The sequence below is a fragment of the Saccharomyces cerevisiae genome, chromosome IV (genome assembly GCF_000146045.2).
Source record: "Saccharomyces cerevisiae S288C chromosome IV, complete sequence".
NCBI classification, from domain to species: domain Eukaryota; kingdom Fungi; phylum Ascomycota; class Saccharomycetes; order Saccharomycetales; family Saccharomycetaceae; genus Saccharomyces; species Saccharomyces cerevisiae.
Genome location: NC_001136.10, coordinates 301071 through 312949, shown reverse-complemented (window position 1 = coordinate 312949; position 11879 = coordinate 301071). Strand labels below are relative to the sequence as shown.

Genomic DNA, 11879 nt, shown 5'->3' with positions numbered 1-11879 from the left:
ATATCTCATCCTTCAAATTTCTTAGTCTATTGTATCATTACTATTACATAATATGCATTTGTCTTCTGCACACAGATACACAGCGTATGCAGTTAACCTAACGTATAACGACCGTCCTCTTTCCTTCATTTAATTTCACTTGCTGCTTTTCTAGGCAGCGGTCGCCCAAATTTTCACCGGCCACAAGCGTATGACTGCATATGCAGAACCTTGGCAACTGTAAGAACTCCTATGTTTCTTTATTGCAAACAGTTGCTAAAAGCACTCACATAGAAGAAAAATTGATGAAACTTGCGATGCATTGAACAAATTTCCCTTTCTTCATACTTTACGGCATAGTAATCTTTGAACCTTTTGGTAAGCACCAAATTCGTAATTCATTATCGATATTGTGTAGAAAAGAGTAAAATATAATAAAACGAAAAAAAAAAGGTTTGAAAGAACATAACTACTAAAACGCACCGTCGTCATTCTGAAGATGAATTCTAGCTATACACAGAGATATGCACTGCCGAAGTGTATAGCAATATCAGATTATCTTTTCCATCGGCTCAACCAGCTGAACATACATACCATATTTGGACTCTCCGGAGAATTTAGCATGCCGTTGCTGGATAAACTATACAACATTCCGAACTTACGATGGGCCGGTAATTCTAATGAGTTAAATGCTGCCTACGCAGCAGATGGATACTCACGACTAAAAGGCTTGGGATGTCTCATAACAACCTTTGGTGTAGGCGAATTATCGGCAATCAATGGCGTGGCCGGATCTTACGCTGAACATGTAGGAATACTTCACATAGTGGGTATGCCGCCAACAAGTGCACAAACGAAACAACTACTACTGCATCATACTCTGGGCAATGGTGATTTCACGGTATTTCATAGAATAGCCAGTGATGTAGCATGCTATACAACATTGATTATTGACTCTGAATTATGTGCCGACGAAGTCGATAAGTGCATCAAAAAGGCTTGGATAGAACAGAGGCCAGTATACATGGGCATGCCTGTCAACCAGGTAAATCTCCCGATTGAATCAGCAAGGCTTAATACACCTCTGGATTTACAATTGCATAAAAACGACCCAGACGTAGAGAAAGAAGTTATTTCTCGAATATTGAGTTTTATATACAAAAGCCAGAATCCGGCAATCATCGTAGATGCATGTACTAGTCGACAGAATTTAATCGAGGAGACTAAAGAGCTTTGTAATAGGCTTAAATTTCCAGTTTTTGTTACACCTATGGGTAAGGGTACAGTAAACGAAACAGACCCGCAATTTGGGGGCGTATTCACGGGCTCGATATCAGCCCCAGAAGTAAGAGAAGTAGTTGATTTTGCCGATTTTATCATCGTCATTGGTTGCATGCTCTCCGAATTCAGCACGTCAACTTTCCACTTCCAATATAAAACTAAGAATTGTGCGCTACTATATTCTACATCTGTGAAATTGAAAAATGCCACATATCCTGACTTGAGCATTAAATTACTACTACAGAAAATATTAGCAAATCTTGATGAATCTAAACTGTCTTACCAACCAAGCGAACAACCCAGTATGATGGTTCCAAGACCTTACCCAGCAGGAAATGTCCTCTTGAGACAAGAATGGGTCTGGAATGAAATATCCCATTGGTTCCAACCAGGTGACATAATCATAACAGAAACTGGTGCTTCTGCATTTGGAGTTAACCAGACCAGATTTCCGGTAAATACACTAGGTATTTCGCAAGCTCTTTGGGGATCTGTCGGATATACAATGGGGGCGTGTCTTGGGGCAGAATTTGCTGTTCAAGAGATAAACAAGGATAAATTCCCCGCAACTAAACATAGAGTTATTCTGTTTATGGGTGACGGTGCTTTCCAATTGACAGTTCAAGAATTATCCACAATTGTTAAGTGGGGATTGACACCTTATATTTTTGTGATGAATAACCAAGGTTACTCTGTGGACAGGTTTTTGCATCACAGGTCAGATGCTAGTTATTACGATATCCAACCTTGGAACTACTTGGGATTATTGCGAGTATTTGGTTGCACGAACTACGAAACGAAAAAAATTATTACTGTTGGAGAATTCAGATCCATGATCAGTGACCCAAACTTTGCGACCAATGACAAAATTCGGATGATAGAGATTATGCTACCACCAAGGGATGTTCCACAGGCTCTGCTTGACAGGTGGGTGGTAGAAAAAGAACAGAGCAAACAAGTGCAAGAGGAGAACGAAAATTCTAGCGCAGTAAATACGCCAACTCCAGAATTCCAACCACTTCTAAAAAAAAATCAAGTTGGATACTGATCTGATCTCTCCGCCCTACTACCAGGGACCCTCATGATTACCGCTCGAATGCGACGTTTCCTGCCTCATAAAACTGGCTTGAAAATATTTATTCGCTGAACAGTAGCCTAGCTTATAAAAATTTCATTTAATTAATGTAATATGAAAACTCACATGCCTTCTGTTTCTAAAATTGTCACAGCAAGAAATAACATTACCATACGTGATCTTATTAAACTCTAGTATCTTGTCTAATACTTCATTTAAAAGAAGCCTTAACCCTGTAGCCTCATCTATGTCTGCTACATATCGTGAGGTACGAATATCGTAAGATGATACCACGCAACTTTGTAATGATTTTTTTTTTTTCATTTTTTAAAGAATGCCTTTACATGGTATTTGAAAAAAATATCTTTATAAAGTTTGCGATCTCTTCTGTTCTGAATAATTTTTAGTAAAAGAAATCAAAAGAATAAAGAAATAGTCCGCTTTGTCCAATACAACAGCTTAAACCGATTATCTCTAAAATAACAAGAAGAAATGTCTACTGAATCCGCTTTGTCTTACGCCGCCTTGATTTTGGCTGACTCTGAAATCGAAATCTCTTCTGAAAAGTTGTTGACTTTGACTAACGCTGCCAATGTCCCAGTTGAAAATATCTGGGCTGATATTTTTGCTAAGGCTTTGGACGGCCAAAACTTGAAGGACTTATTGGTCAACTTCAGCGCTGGTGCTGCTGCCCCAGCTGGTGTCGCTGGTGGTGTCGCTGGTGGTGAAGCCGGTGAAGCCGAAGCTGAAAAGGAAGAAGAAGAAGCTAAAGAAGAATCCGATGACGACATGGGTTTCGGTTTATTTGATTAGAAGTGCCGCACTGTTTAGAAGAAATTGCATATTCTAACATTTAAAATTTTTTATAATTTTTCTATATAGTCGCTTTTAATACAATAAGACAGTACTTTCTTTTTGTTCAATACCATCTTTCGCATCTCTTCTATGCTATATATAATGCCACGTTGTGCTCGAAGGAAAAGCCTGCAAACCTGACTACTACTAATACAATAATGTTCCATCATATCAAGAAAACTGCGCTAACTTGTAAAAATACTGTCAACCATATTCTCACCCAGACTATAAAGTTAAGGAAATGATAAATTATAAGTGATGGCTTCCCGTTTATACATTGTACATATATATTATTTATGAAATTGAACAGATAAAAAAGAAGGAAAATACAAAAATTGTGGATGAAAAATTCTTTGATGAAGTTTTTAGATCTATTTCTTCTTTTCAGCTTCAGCTTCAGCCTTTTCTCTAGCTCTCTTTTCTCTGATACCTCTGAATTTCTTCTCAGATCTGGCTAATCTCAAGGTTCTGAAAGCAGATTCACCATTGTCTTGGACAGCTCTAGCTTCAACATCGGTAGCTGGTTGAGCAATTGGGAAAGTAGCAGCAGCAGACAAAACTTGTTCAGCTTCTGGGGCCTTACCATTTCTTGGGAAAACAATAATCTTAGATTGGTATTCCTTTAATCTTTGAACGTTAGCATCAAAGATTTCTTGGTTTCTGTTTTGACGTCTGTGGTCAACGGCGATACCGATAGTTCTGGCATAAGCAGCAGTCAAACCAGCGGCCTTAACTTCAGCCAAGGTGAAACCTCTGCCAGCTCTGACCTTTCTGTTATACTTAACAGTTGGGGCTCTAACAACAGGTCTCAAGAGATCTAGAGGTCTTGGAGCAATCTTAGCGGCTCTGGTAGCTCTAGCATTACGTCTAGAAACCTTCTTACCAGCTTGGTCGAAGTGCACTTTAACACGTTCTTGCCAGTGCTTTCTGAAATGATTCTTTAAGATTGGTAAATTCTTGGAAATGGCTGATATAATTCAATTGGTAGATCCCATTTTAAAAATTGTTAGTATACAGAAAAGTGGACGTTTCAATTAGACACCAAATTTATCATATTATCTAAGAAGACTCTAACAATGAGTTCAGCAAATAGTGGTACAAAGGTCCTGTCTCGAATTTGCTTGGCCATTACTATGACTGCTCAGTTATTGTAAAAAGGAGAAAAATCTCATGATTTATTAGAAAATAACTTTAGCCTCTCTAGGTTCATCAATAACGTGTGTTGTATTATGCATGCCTTTGTGCACTAGTATAATCCTCTAAGGTAACAAGCGAGCTTCTTTGGTCTATGAAATGACAAAAGTGATTTGAATTATTTTATAGTAGACATACCCATTGTGTACGATTCCTGCTGTGCTGTACTATGCTTTTCTCAAACCCCTTCGAACAGAATGCTGCAAGCTTAAATGGATTAGTAGCTAATATCCGATCATTTCAAATTTTCCAAGATTTCCACACCTCTACTGTGATTATTCCGACTAGAAAAAAATTAAATTTTCTAACTACAAAAAATTGCCTGCATATATGTAAGGATGTAACAGGAAATGTATGGGTCACATATTAATAGCTTGTTTTACTCCATAAAAGAGTCTGATATTCAGAAAAAACACCCATACATGTTGAAAAATAATGCATTGTGAAAAAAAGTGGTTGAAAAATGTATGCGATCTAGGAAAAACTGAATTTTCCTTAGGTTGTCGCTCCTCCTCTAGAAGGATGCTGTGGCCTTTGACCTGGGCGGAAATTCTCTCTGTTTCCCTCTAGCTGAGGGAAACAGAACTGGTAGCAGTTCGTTCCGGCCAGGCCGCGTGAGCCTATACCACCGAATATTATCCTAGCGCAGAGAGTAACACTGGCAAAGTCAAAAGTAAATGCCATGTAAAATGTATAGGTTACGCAGTAGACTATTTAATATATACCTTTTTATTTAGCAGTGTTTCGAAAAATACAGCAAGAGAATAAGCAACAAGATGTCTGCCGTCCCAAGTGTCCAAGTATGTTAAATAATTTAAACGATGTCACGAATTTGTGAGGGATATTGAAACCATGCAGTGAGATAATTTCAATTTAAGAACCATATCACCTGAATAAGACGGGTGGGGCAAGCACTAGATGCGAATCATAGTTTTAGAACAACGGATCACCATTTCACACGTTAAAGACCGAGTAGAAATAACCAATAAATTGTGTGGGAAAATATTATACTTAATTTCTCTGTGGAGTAAAGTAATGAGCGTCTTTTGCGGTCTTATTTATTCATTCGCTCCCCTTGCAATGAATTTTGAACAGAATGCTCCAAAGAGGAAGTGCCAGGGTACCTCACTTGTTTCACCCTTTTACACAGTTCATAATATTTTTGAGGATTTTGAATTTCTGTTTTACTAACATGTGACACGAAATGTTTTTCATTTTTGGTTTTATAACAGACTTTTGGTAAGAAGAAATCAGCTACCGCTGTTGCCCACGTCAAGGCCGGTAAGGGTTTGATTAAGGTCAACGGTTCTCCAATCACTTTGGTTGAACCAGAAATCCTAAGATTCAAGGTCTACGAACCATTATTGTTGGTTGGTTTGGACAAGTTCTCCAACATCGATATCAGAGTTAGAGTCACTGGTGGTGGTCATGTTTCTCAAGTCTACGCCATCAGACAAGCTATTGCTAAGGGTTTAGTCGCTTACCACCAAAAGTACGTTGACGAACAATCCAAGAACGAATTGAAGAAGGCCTTCACCTCTTACGACAGAACTTTGTTGATCGCTGATTCTAGAAGACCAGAACCAAAGAAATTCGGTGGTAAGGGTGCTCGTTCTAGATTCCAAAAATCTTACCGTTAAGAAAATTTCAAGATTTTTTCCAGAAATCTCTTCACTTTTCTTTGCACATCTATTGTATTAAAAAACTTTTTACTTACATATACTGTATATCTTCCTATAACGGGTAAAACGTTAATTTAGAATCATTCCCAAAACTTCATTTCCTTATCATGCTTTGCCATGTGATGCCCAATAGAATTGTCTTGTGCGTTCACGAAATGACTACACTACGTTCATTTTCCAACAAAAACTCAATCTTTCGCTATAACTGCTAATTTTTTTCCACTTCCCCTTTTTTGTTTGTTTTGTTCGTTTGAATAATACAAAATCTTTATATAATCTATATAAAAACGTATCTTTTTTCCTTTATTAATTATTCAAATAAGTGGACGGATCAATGCCTTCTTCTGGGAATTCAGCGATTTTGACATCGAAACGCTCTTGGATCTTAGCCAAGACTTCCTCATCTTCCTTTGAAGAAACGAATGAAATAGCCAAACCCTTAGTACCAAATCTACCAGCTCTACCGACACGATGTAAATATTGGTCAGCTTCATTAGTCAAATCGTAATTGATGGCTAAATTAATACGTTCAATATCGATACCTCTACCAAAAACATCTGTGGACACGCAAATACGTTTTTCAAAATCTTTGAAAGCCTTGTAACGAGCAATACGTTCTTCTTGTTTCATATGACCATGAACGGTGATAGCCGGAAAGTTAGAGGCGTTTAATAGTTTGGTCAACTCATTAGCTCTTGTGGTAGATTTAACGAAAATAATGACTTGATTGAACTCCAAATCATCTAATAATTGAGCCAATTTACGGTTCTTTTCACGTTCTTCTAATTTGATATAATATTGTTGCAACCCGTGCAAGGTTAGCTTAGCTTCATCATCGACGAAAATTTCCAATGGATTCTGTAAGAAGCGTCTACAAATTGGTCTAATTTCTTGAGAAAGTGTGGCTGAAAACATCATGACTTGTTTGTCTCTTGGAGTAGCTCTGAAAATTTCTTGCACATCTCTTCTCATGTCTAATTCTTCTAAAACCTTATCACATTCATCTATGACAAAGTTCTTGACGTGTGACAAATCAATGTATTTTTCTCTCACTAACGCTTTTAAACGACCTGGAGTTGCAACAACAATGTGAGGAGCAGTATCTTTATTCTTTAAAAGTTCAGCATCCTTAGAAATTGGAGTACCACCGTAAAAGACTGCTGTCTTAACGTCTGGCATATATTTGGAAAATCTCAAATACTCGTTACGAATTTGATAGGCCAGTTCTCTAGCATTACAAATGACAACAACGGCAACTTCACCTGGAACAGGGTCCAATTGTTGCAGAGTGGATAAGACAAAGACAGCTGTCTTACCTAAACCAGACTTTGCTTGACACAAGACATCGGTACCATGAATTGACTGAGGAATGGTATGTTGCTGGACCTCAGAAGGATGTTCAAAACCACAGTCAATGATGGCTCTTGATAGTTCTGGCTTTAGCAAGAAATCTTTGAAACCGGTGGAATGGATACCAACATAGGAACCTTTCTTGTCGCCAGCTGCAGTGTTGTTATTATTATCACCTTCAGTTGCAGAAGTGGCGGCGCCAGTTTCTCCAGCTTCAGCGGCCTTAGAGGCATCAATTTGAATTTCTTGTTCGTTATCGGAGTACTCCAATAAATCTTCTTCACCTTCGTGTGACATCGTTGCTGTTTTTAAAAAAATGAACGAGCTTTTTTTAACCTATTGCCAAAGTGAATATAAGCTAGTTATACCGATGAGAATAGTAACGTAAAATTCCAACAGGCAAACAGTTCCGTGTTACGACTTACAAAAATAACAACACTCAGAAAGATATCACCTCAAACTTCTGCCCTCTAGCTACTATATCAGGTATTGAAGAAACCCTTTGTTTATTCGGCGTGTTGTCGACTATTTTTTTCTTAAATTTTCATCACATATACAAATAATATCACTGTTAACGAGTAAGGGTAACGCGAATCTTCCATGACCAATAAAGGGAAATACTGGTTATAATACGTAAATGATAGTAAACAATTTGAATTGGAACAATGAATATATAAAACAAGGACTACACGGAGGAATCCCTTCCAAGAAAGTAAACTTTGGTCCAGTCCATGGCAATTAAAATCCTATTCCTGATAGAGAGACACATGGCCAAATAAGCGGATTTCCAAAACAAGAAGGCAAACATACCTTTCAACTGGTATGATGAGTCGCCCATATGCAAATCTGCAATTGCGGTTTCAGAGCCGATGTACGCAAGGGCACCCATATGCTTGTAGTTGAACTTATCCAACTTAGATTTCCTCAAATTAACCTCTTTTTGTAGACGTGATACCTCAGTTTCATCGGTACTGTTGAGCATGTCCCATTCCAATTGTTCTATCTGTAATTTTTTATCCAAGATCTTGGCCAAGTATTCGCCTTCCTGATGTGCAACTTGTGCCGTGGGAAAGAAACCCGTGTGTGCGGTACAATCACCAATTGCATAAATCGAATTCTCAGAACCGAGAAGCTCCAACTTGTCATTAATTAACAGACCACGCCTATTAGTTTGCTCCGGTATTCTACTCATCAGTGTCTTTGAAAAATCGATTGGTTCATTTCCCGTGGCCCAAACCAGCATCCCGTATTCGATATCCGTGTTTGTTTGGCCGTTTTGCAGAGTGCGTATATAGGTTGGCTCTACGACTTTCACGGCAGTATTCACTTGCAAGTCAATTTCATCTCTGGCAAAAAGGTCCTCGGCATACTTGATCAACGTCTTATCGAACATGTTTAGGATATTAGGCAGGGCTTCAATTAAGATAACCTTCATTTCTTTACTTAAGTCGGGCATCCACTTCCTCAAATCTTGATTGATGTAATCTTGCAGTTCGGCGGCAAATTCAACCCCCGTAGGGCCCCCTCCAACAACCACGAACGTTAATAATCGCTTCCTTTCCGGATCGTTCACAGGAAATGAACTTGCCTGTTCTATGGTTTTCATTAACTTCATACGAATATTTTGAGCATCTTCAATCTCTTTCAAGAAGTTAGCATTGCCATAGACCCCGGGAATGTTAAAAGTAGTGGTTTTAGCGCCTACACTAACAACAAGATAATCGTAACTTAAGCTCGAAACGAAATATTCGTCCTCTGACACCGATTGCACCATTACTTTTTTGGCCTTTGGATCAACGTCCAACGCTTCCGCCTCAATGTAGTGAACTTCTCCAGGCGTTCTTCTAGCGATCGATCTAACCGGTTCGACAATAGACTTCATCTCTATCGTACCCACAGGCGTTGAGGGTAATAACGGTGTGAACAAAAAGAAGCTTCTTGGCGACACCACGGTCACGTTATACAAAGACGTGTCTAATTTCTTCAAAAGAGATATGGCGCCCCAGCCTGTACCCAAAATAACCAGCTCCTTCTTTTTCAAACCATTAGCAAAAGCGGTCGATTGGGGAACCTGTTTGGGTGGGTTCGATTCTTTGTACAGCTCGTATGACACATACAATGTGCCGGCCAACGTCGTGTAAAAGGTTAACTTTAAACCTCTGACAAACCATTTCTTGAATACCGCAGTGTAAGATTTCGATAGCTTCTGCTGTGGTCCGGGCTTACCAACTTCAGTGGAATGGAAAAAAGGTTTAGAGATCTGGGTCATCTTGAAACGGTGTATGGACCTAGCAGTCCTCGCAAAACCAAGTCTGGGCAGCATCTATACGAATGGCAAGTACGGTGGTTGTTTTTGTCTTTCTACTATGTTCCTGGTACAATCCCCGCAAGATGGGTTTACCTACTGGCACTGATATACCTCTTATATACGCAGGTCAACAGCGCACTCCAAAGGGAGGGGCTGACTTATTAGGGGAGGCCTGTAGGCTGTAGAGAAACCCTTTAAAAAATGAAAAAAAAAAATGGGGAAACAAGTGTCAGAGATGATCTGCTACTGTGACGCATCGATATTAGTATATCTATCGGCACTAAGGAACGCATGACAGGTGTACGCAATACCGCACTCTGGGGAATGACTAAAATAGAGACATTTTCGGCGTTTATGCGTATTATAAACGGTACGAGCGGTTGAATTTACCCGGCCATCCGGGCTCTATTATTTCACTCAAGATCACTTCTTTTGTCTTGCCATGGCAACGTTTCCATATTTTATACAGTATTGCTGAAGCATTTCTAGCAATACCAACAAGATCAATACTACACAGAGCAACAAATTACGTCGCAAGACGATACATCTTTAACAATGGCTAGAGGTAATCAAAGAGACTTGGCAAGACAAAAAAACTTGAAAAAACAAAAGGACATGGCTAAGAACCAGAAAAAGAGTGGTGATCCTAAGAAAAGAATGGAGTCAGACGCCGAAATCTTGAGACAAAAGCAGGCCGCCGCAGATGCTAGAAGAGAGGCTGAAAAGCTTGAGAAGTTAAAAGCCGAAAAGACGAGAAGATAAGCAGACACTTTATACCTGTCCTTTTATTGGAATGAATAGTGCCAGTAGTTTCTTACGTATAAAGTACTTTATAAACAGCTGTTATGTTTTTTGTCCTTTTTAGTTACCTTTTTTTTATTTTTTTTTTATTTTTTTTTTTTCTTTAGTTAATTAGAACGCTTTCCTATATTGTGCTTCTTTTTCTTTTTCTTATTGTTATTTAGTATATAGCGTGTACAGAGTGAAGATCTTAACAAACGTGCTCCAAAGGTGTATTGTCATCGACAAATTCACCCAAATCGATTCTCAATTTTCTGTTGAACTGCTCGAACAAGAAGCCGAGACAACTTTGAGTGATAGCGGAGTCGAACCTGCCCTTGCTGAACTCGTCACGGATGAACGCATGCTGGGCAGCCAGGATTTCCAAGAACGTAAACTTTACTCCGTGGTCTCTGAGGGTCTTTCTGATTAGATCGCGGCCTTGCGGGTCGACATGGGTGTCCGCAGTTCCGAAGATCAAAACCATTTCTTGGTTATTACCCAACTCCTTCGAAACACGTTCCAAAGAGTTATCGTTCTGGCCAAGACCTAAGGTTCTGGAATGGATGTCGGTAGGGAAGAAGCAGGTTGCGCAGGTAACCCTTTTGTCCAGGAGCGCTCTAAAAGCCAAATGGCCACCTAAACACATTCCTGTGGAACCAATTCTCTTACCATCGAATTGGGGTAACTGGAAAAGTAGATCGCAACACAGTTTGTTGTCCTCATCGTATGATTCTAACGGCTTCTTGATCTTGTACTCGTTACCAATATCGGTACCCTGCACGTCATAGGGCAACGCTTCAGGGCCCATAAAGTTGTGGTATATGGCAGGTGCCACCACAACGTAACCTTCAGACGCAATTCTTTGACCAAAACGACGAACCGGACCCGTCACTTGGTAAATTTCACTGTACAGAATCACCCCAGGAAACTTAGCTTGTGGATAGCCTGCAATCTTAGGAGAATATACGTATATACGCAGAGTGGTGCCGTATGATGTCTGCACATCATGAAAGGTCTCAGTAATCAACATTGTTTGCTTTATCTACTACCACGAGTTTATTACGGCGTCATTTTCAGTCTGACCCTTCTTTTATATAGTTTCTCCTAGTGAGGTTTTTCCGATAAAATTTCTTCCTGATCTTCACAAAGCATCCAGCAAAGTAGGAAAAAAGCTGAAAACCCGACGAAGGGTACTTGTTGAAAGCCATTGAGGTATTGATGGTTGGTGGTAGTATGCTATCTGAAGATAGGCCACATGATTTAGGTAAAGGAGCTGGCCATCGCTAACTGACTAGTCGTATTCTTCCACATCATGGCAACTTCCTTAATGTATTACCCGAATAACCGCCGAAGCCTCAGGCATTAGAGAAGA

At 39.4% G+C, this 11879-nt stretch overlaps 8 protein-coding genes across 8 annotated transcripts; 4 read left to right on the top strand and 4 right to left on the bottom strand.

Annotated features, from left to right (window-relative positions):
• Positions 1 to 478: 478 nt before the first annotated feature.
• Positions 479 to 2308, top strand: THI3 (branched-chain-2-oxoacid decarboxylase THI3; the record flags this gene model as incomplete). Its single annotated transcript, NM_001180139.1, has 1 exon — positions 479 to 2308. One exon carries the CDS (start codon positions 479 to 481, stop codon positions 2306 to 2308), a length of 1830 nt encoding a protein of 609 aa, NP_010203.1.
• A 519-nt stretch (positions 2309 to 2827) lies between these two features.
• On the top strand, positions 2828 to 3148 carry RPP1A (ribosomal protein P1A; the record flags this gene model as incomplete). Its single annotated transcript, NM_001180140.1, has 1 exon — positions 2828 to 3148. The coding sequence occupies one exon, from the start codon at positions 2828 to 2830 to the stop codon at positions 3146 to 3148; it is 321 nt and encodes a 106-aa protein (NP_010202.1).
• Positions 3149 to 3561: 413 nt separating this feature from the next.
• Positions 3562 to 4526, bottom strand: RPL13A (60S ribosomal protein eL13 RPL13A; the record flags this gene model as incomplete). Its single annotated transcript, NM_001180141.1, has 2 exons — positions 3562 to 4157; positions 4523 to 4526. 2 exons carry the CDS (start codon positions 4524 to 4526, stop codon positions 3562 to 3564), a joined length of 600 nt encoding a protein of 199 aa, NP_010201.1.
• Positions 4527 to 5160: 634 nt separating this feature from the next.
• RPS16B (40S ribosomal protein uS9 RPS16B) lies at positions 5161 to 6024 on the top strand (the record flags this gene model as incomplete). The annotated part of the gene is made up of 2 exons (NM_001180142.1): positions 5161 to 5184; positions 5617 to 6024. 2 exons carry the CDS (start codon positions 5161 to 5163, stop codon positions 6022 to 6024), a joined length of 432 nt encoding a protein of 143 aa, NP_010200.1.
• Positions 6025 to 6372: 348 nt separating this feature from the next.
• On the bottom strand, positions 6373 to 7713 carry SUB2 (ATP-dependent RNA helicase SUB2; the record flags this gene model as incomplete). Its single annotated transcript, NM_001180143.1, has 1 exon — positions 6373 to 7713. The coding sequence occupies one exon, from the start codon at positions 7711 to 7713 to the stop codon at positions 6373 to 6375; it is 1341 nt and encodes a 446-aa protein (NP_010199.1).
• A 388-nt stretch (positions 7714 to 8101) lies between these two features.
• Positions 8102 to 9739, bottom strand: NDE2 (NADH-ubiquinone reductase (H(+)-translocating) NDE2; the record flags this gene model as incomplete). The annotated part of the gene is made up of 1 exon (NM_001180144.1): positions 8102 to 9739. The coding sequence occupies one exon, from the start codon at positions 9737 to 9739 to the stop codon at positions 8102 to 8104; it is 1638 nt and encodes a 545-aa protein (NP_010198.1).
• Positions 9740 to 10279: 540 nt separating this feature from the next.
• On the top strand, positions 10280 to 10486 carry YDL085C-A (uncharacterized protein; the record flags this gene model as incomplete). The annotated part of the gene is made up of 1 exon (NM_001184455.1): positions 10280 to 10486. One exon carries the CDS (start codon positions 10280 to 10282, stop codon positions 10484 to 10486), a length of 207 nt encoding a protein of 68 aa, NP_075208.1.
• A 229-nt stretch (positions 10487 to 10715) lies between these two features.
• On the bottom strand, positions 10716 to 11537 carry YDL086W (carboxymethylenebutenolidase; the record flags this gene model as incomplete). Its single annotated transcript, NM_001180145.1, has 1 exon — positions 10716 to 11537. The coding sequence occupies one exon, from the start codon at positions 11535 to 11537 to the stop codon at positions 10716 to 10718; it is 822 nt and encodes a 273-aa protein (NP_010197.1).
• Between the last annotated feature and the right edge of the window lie 342 nt (positions 11538 to 11879).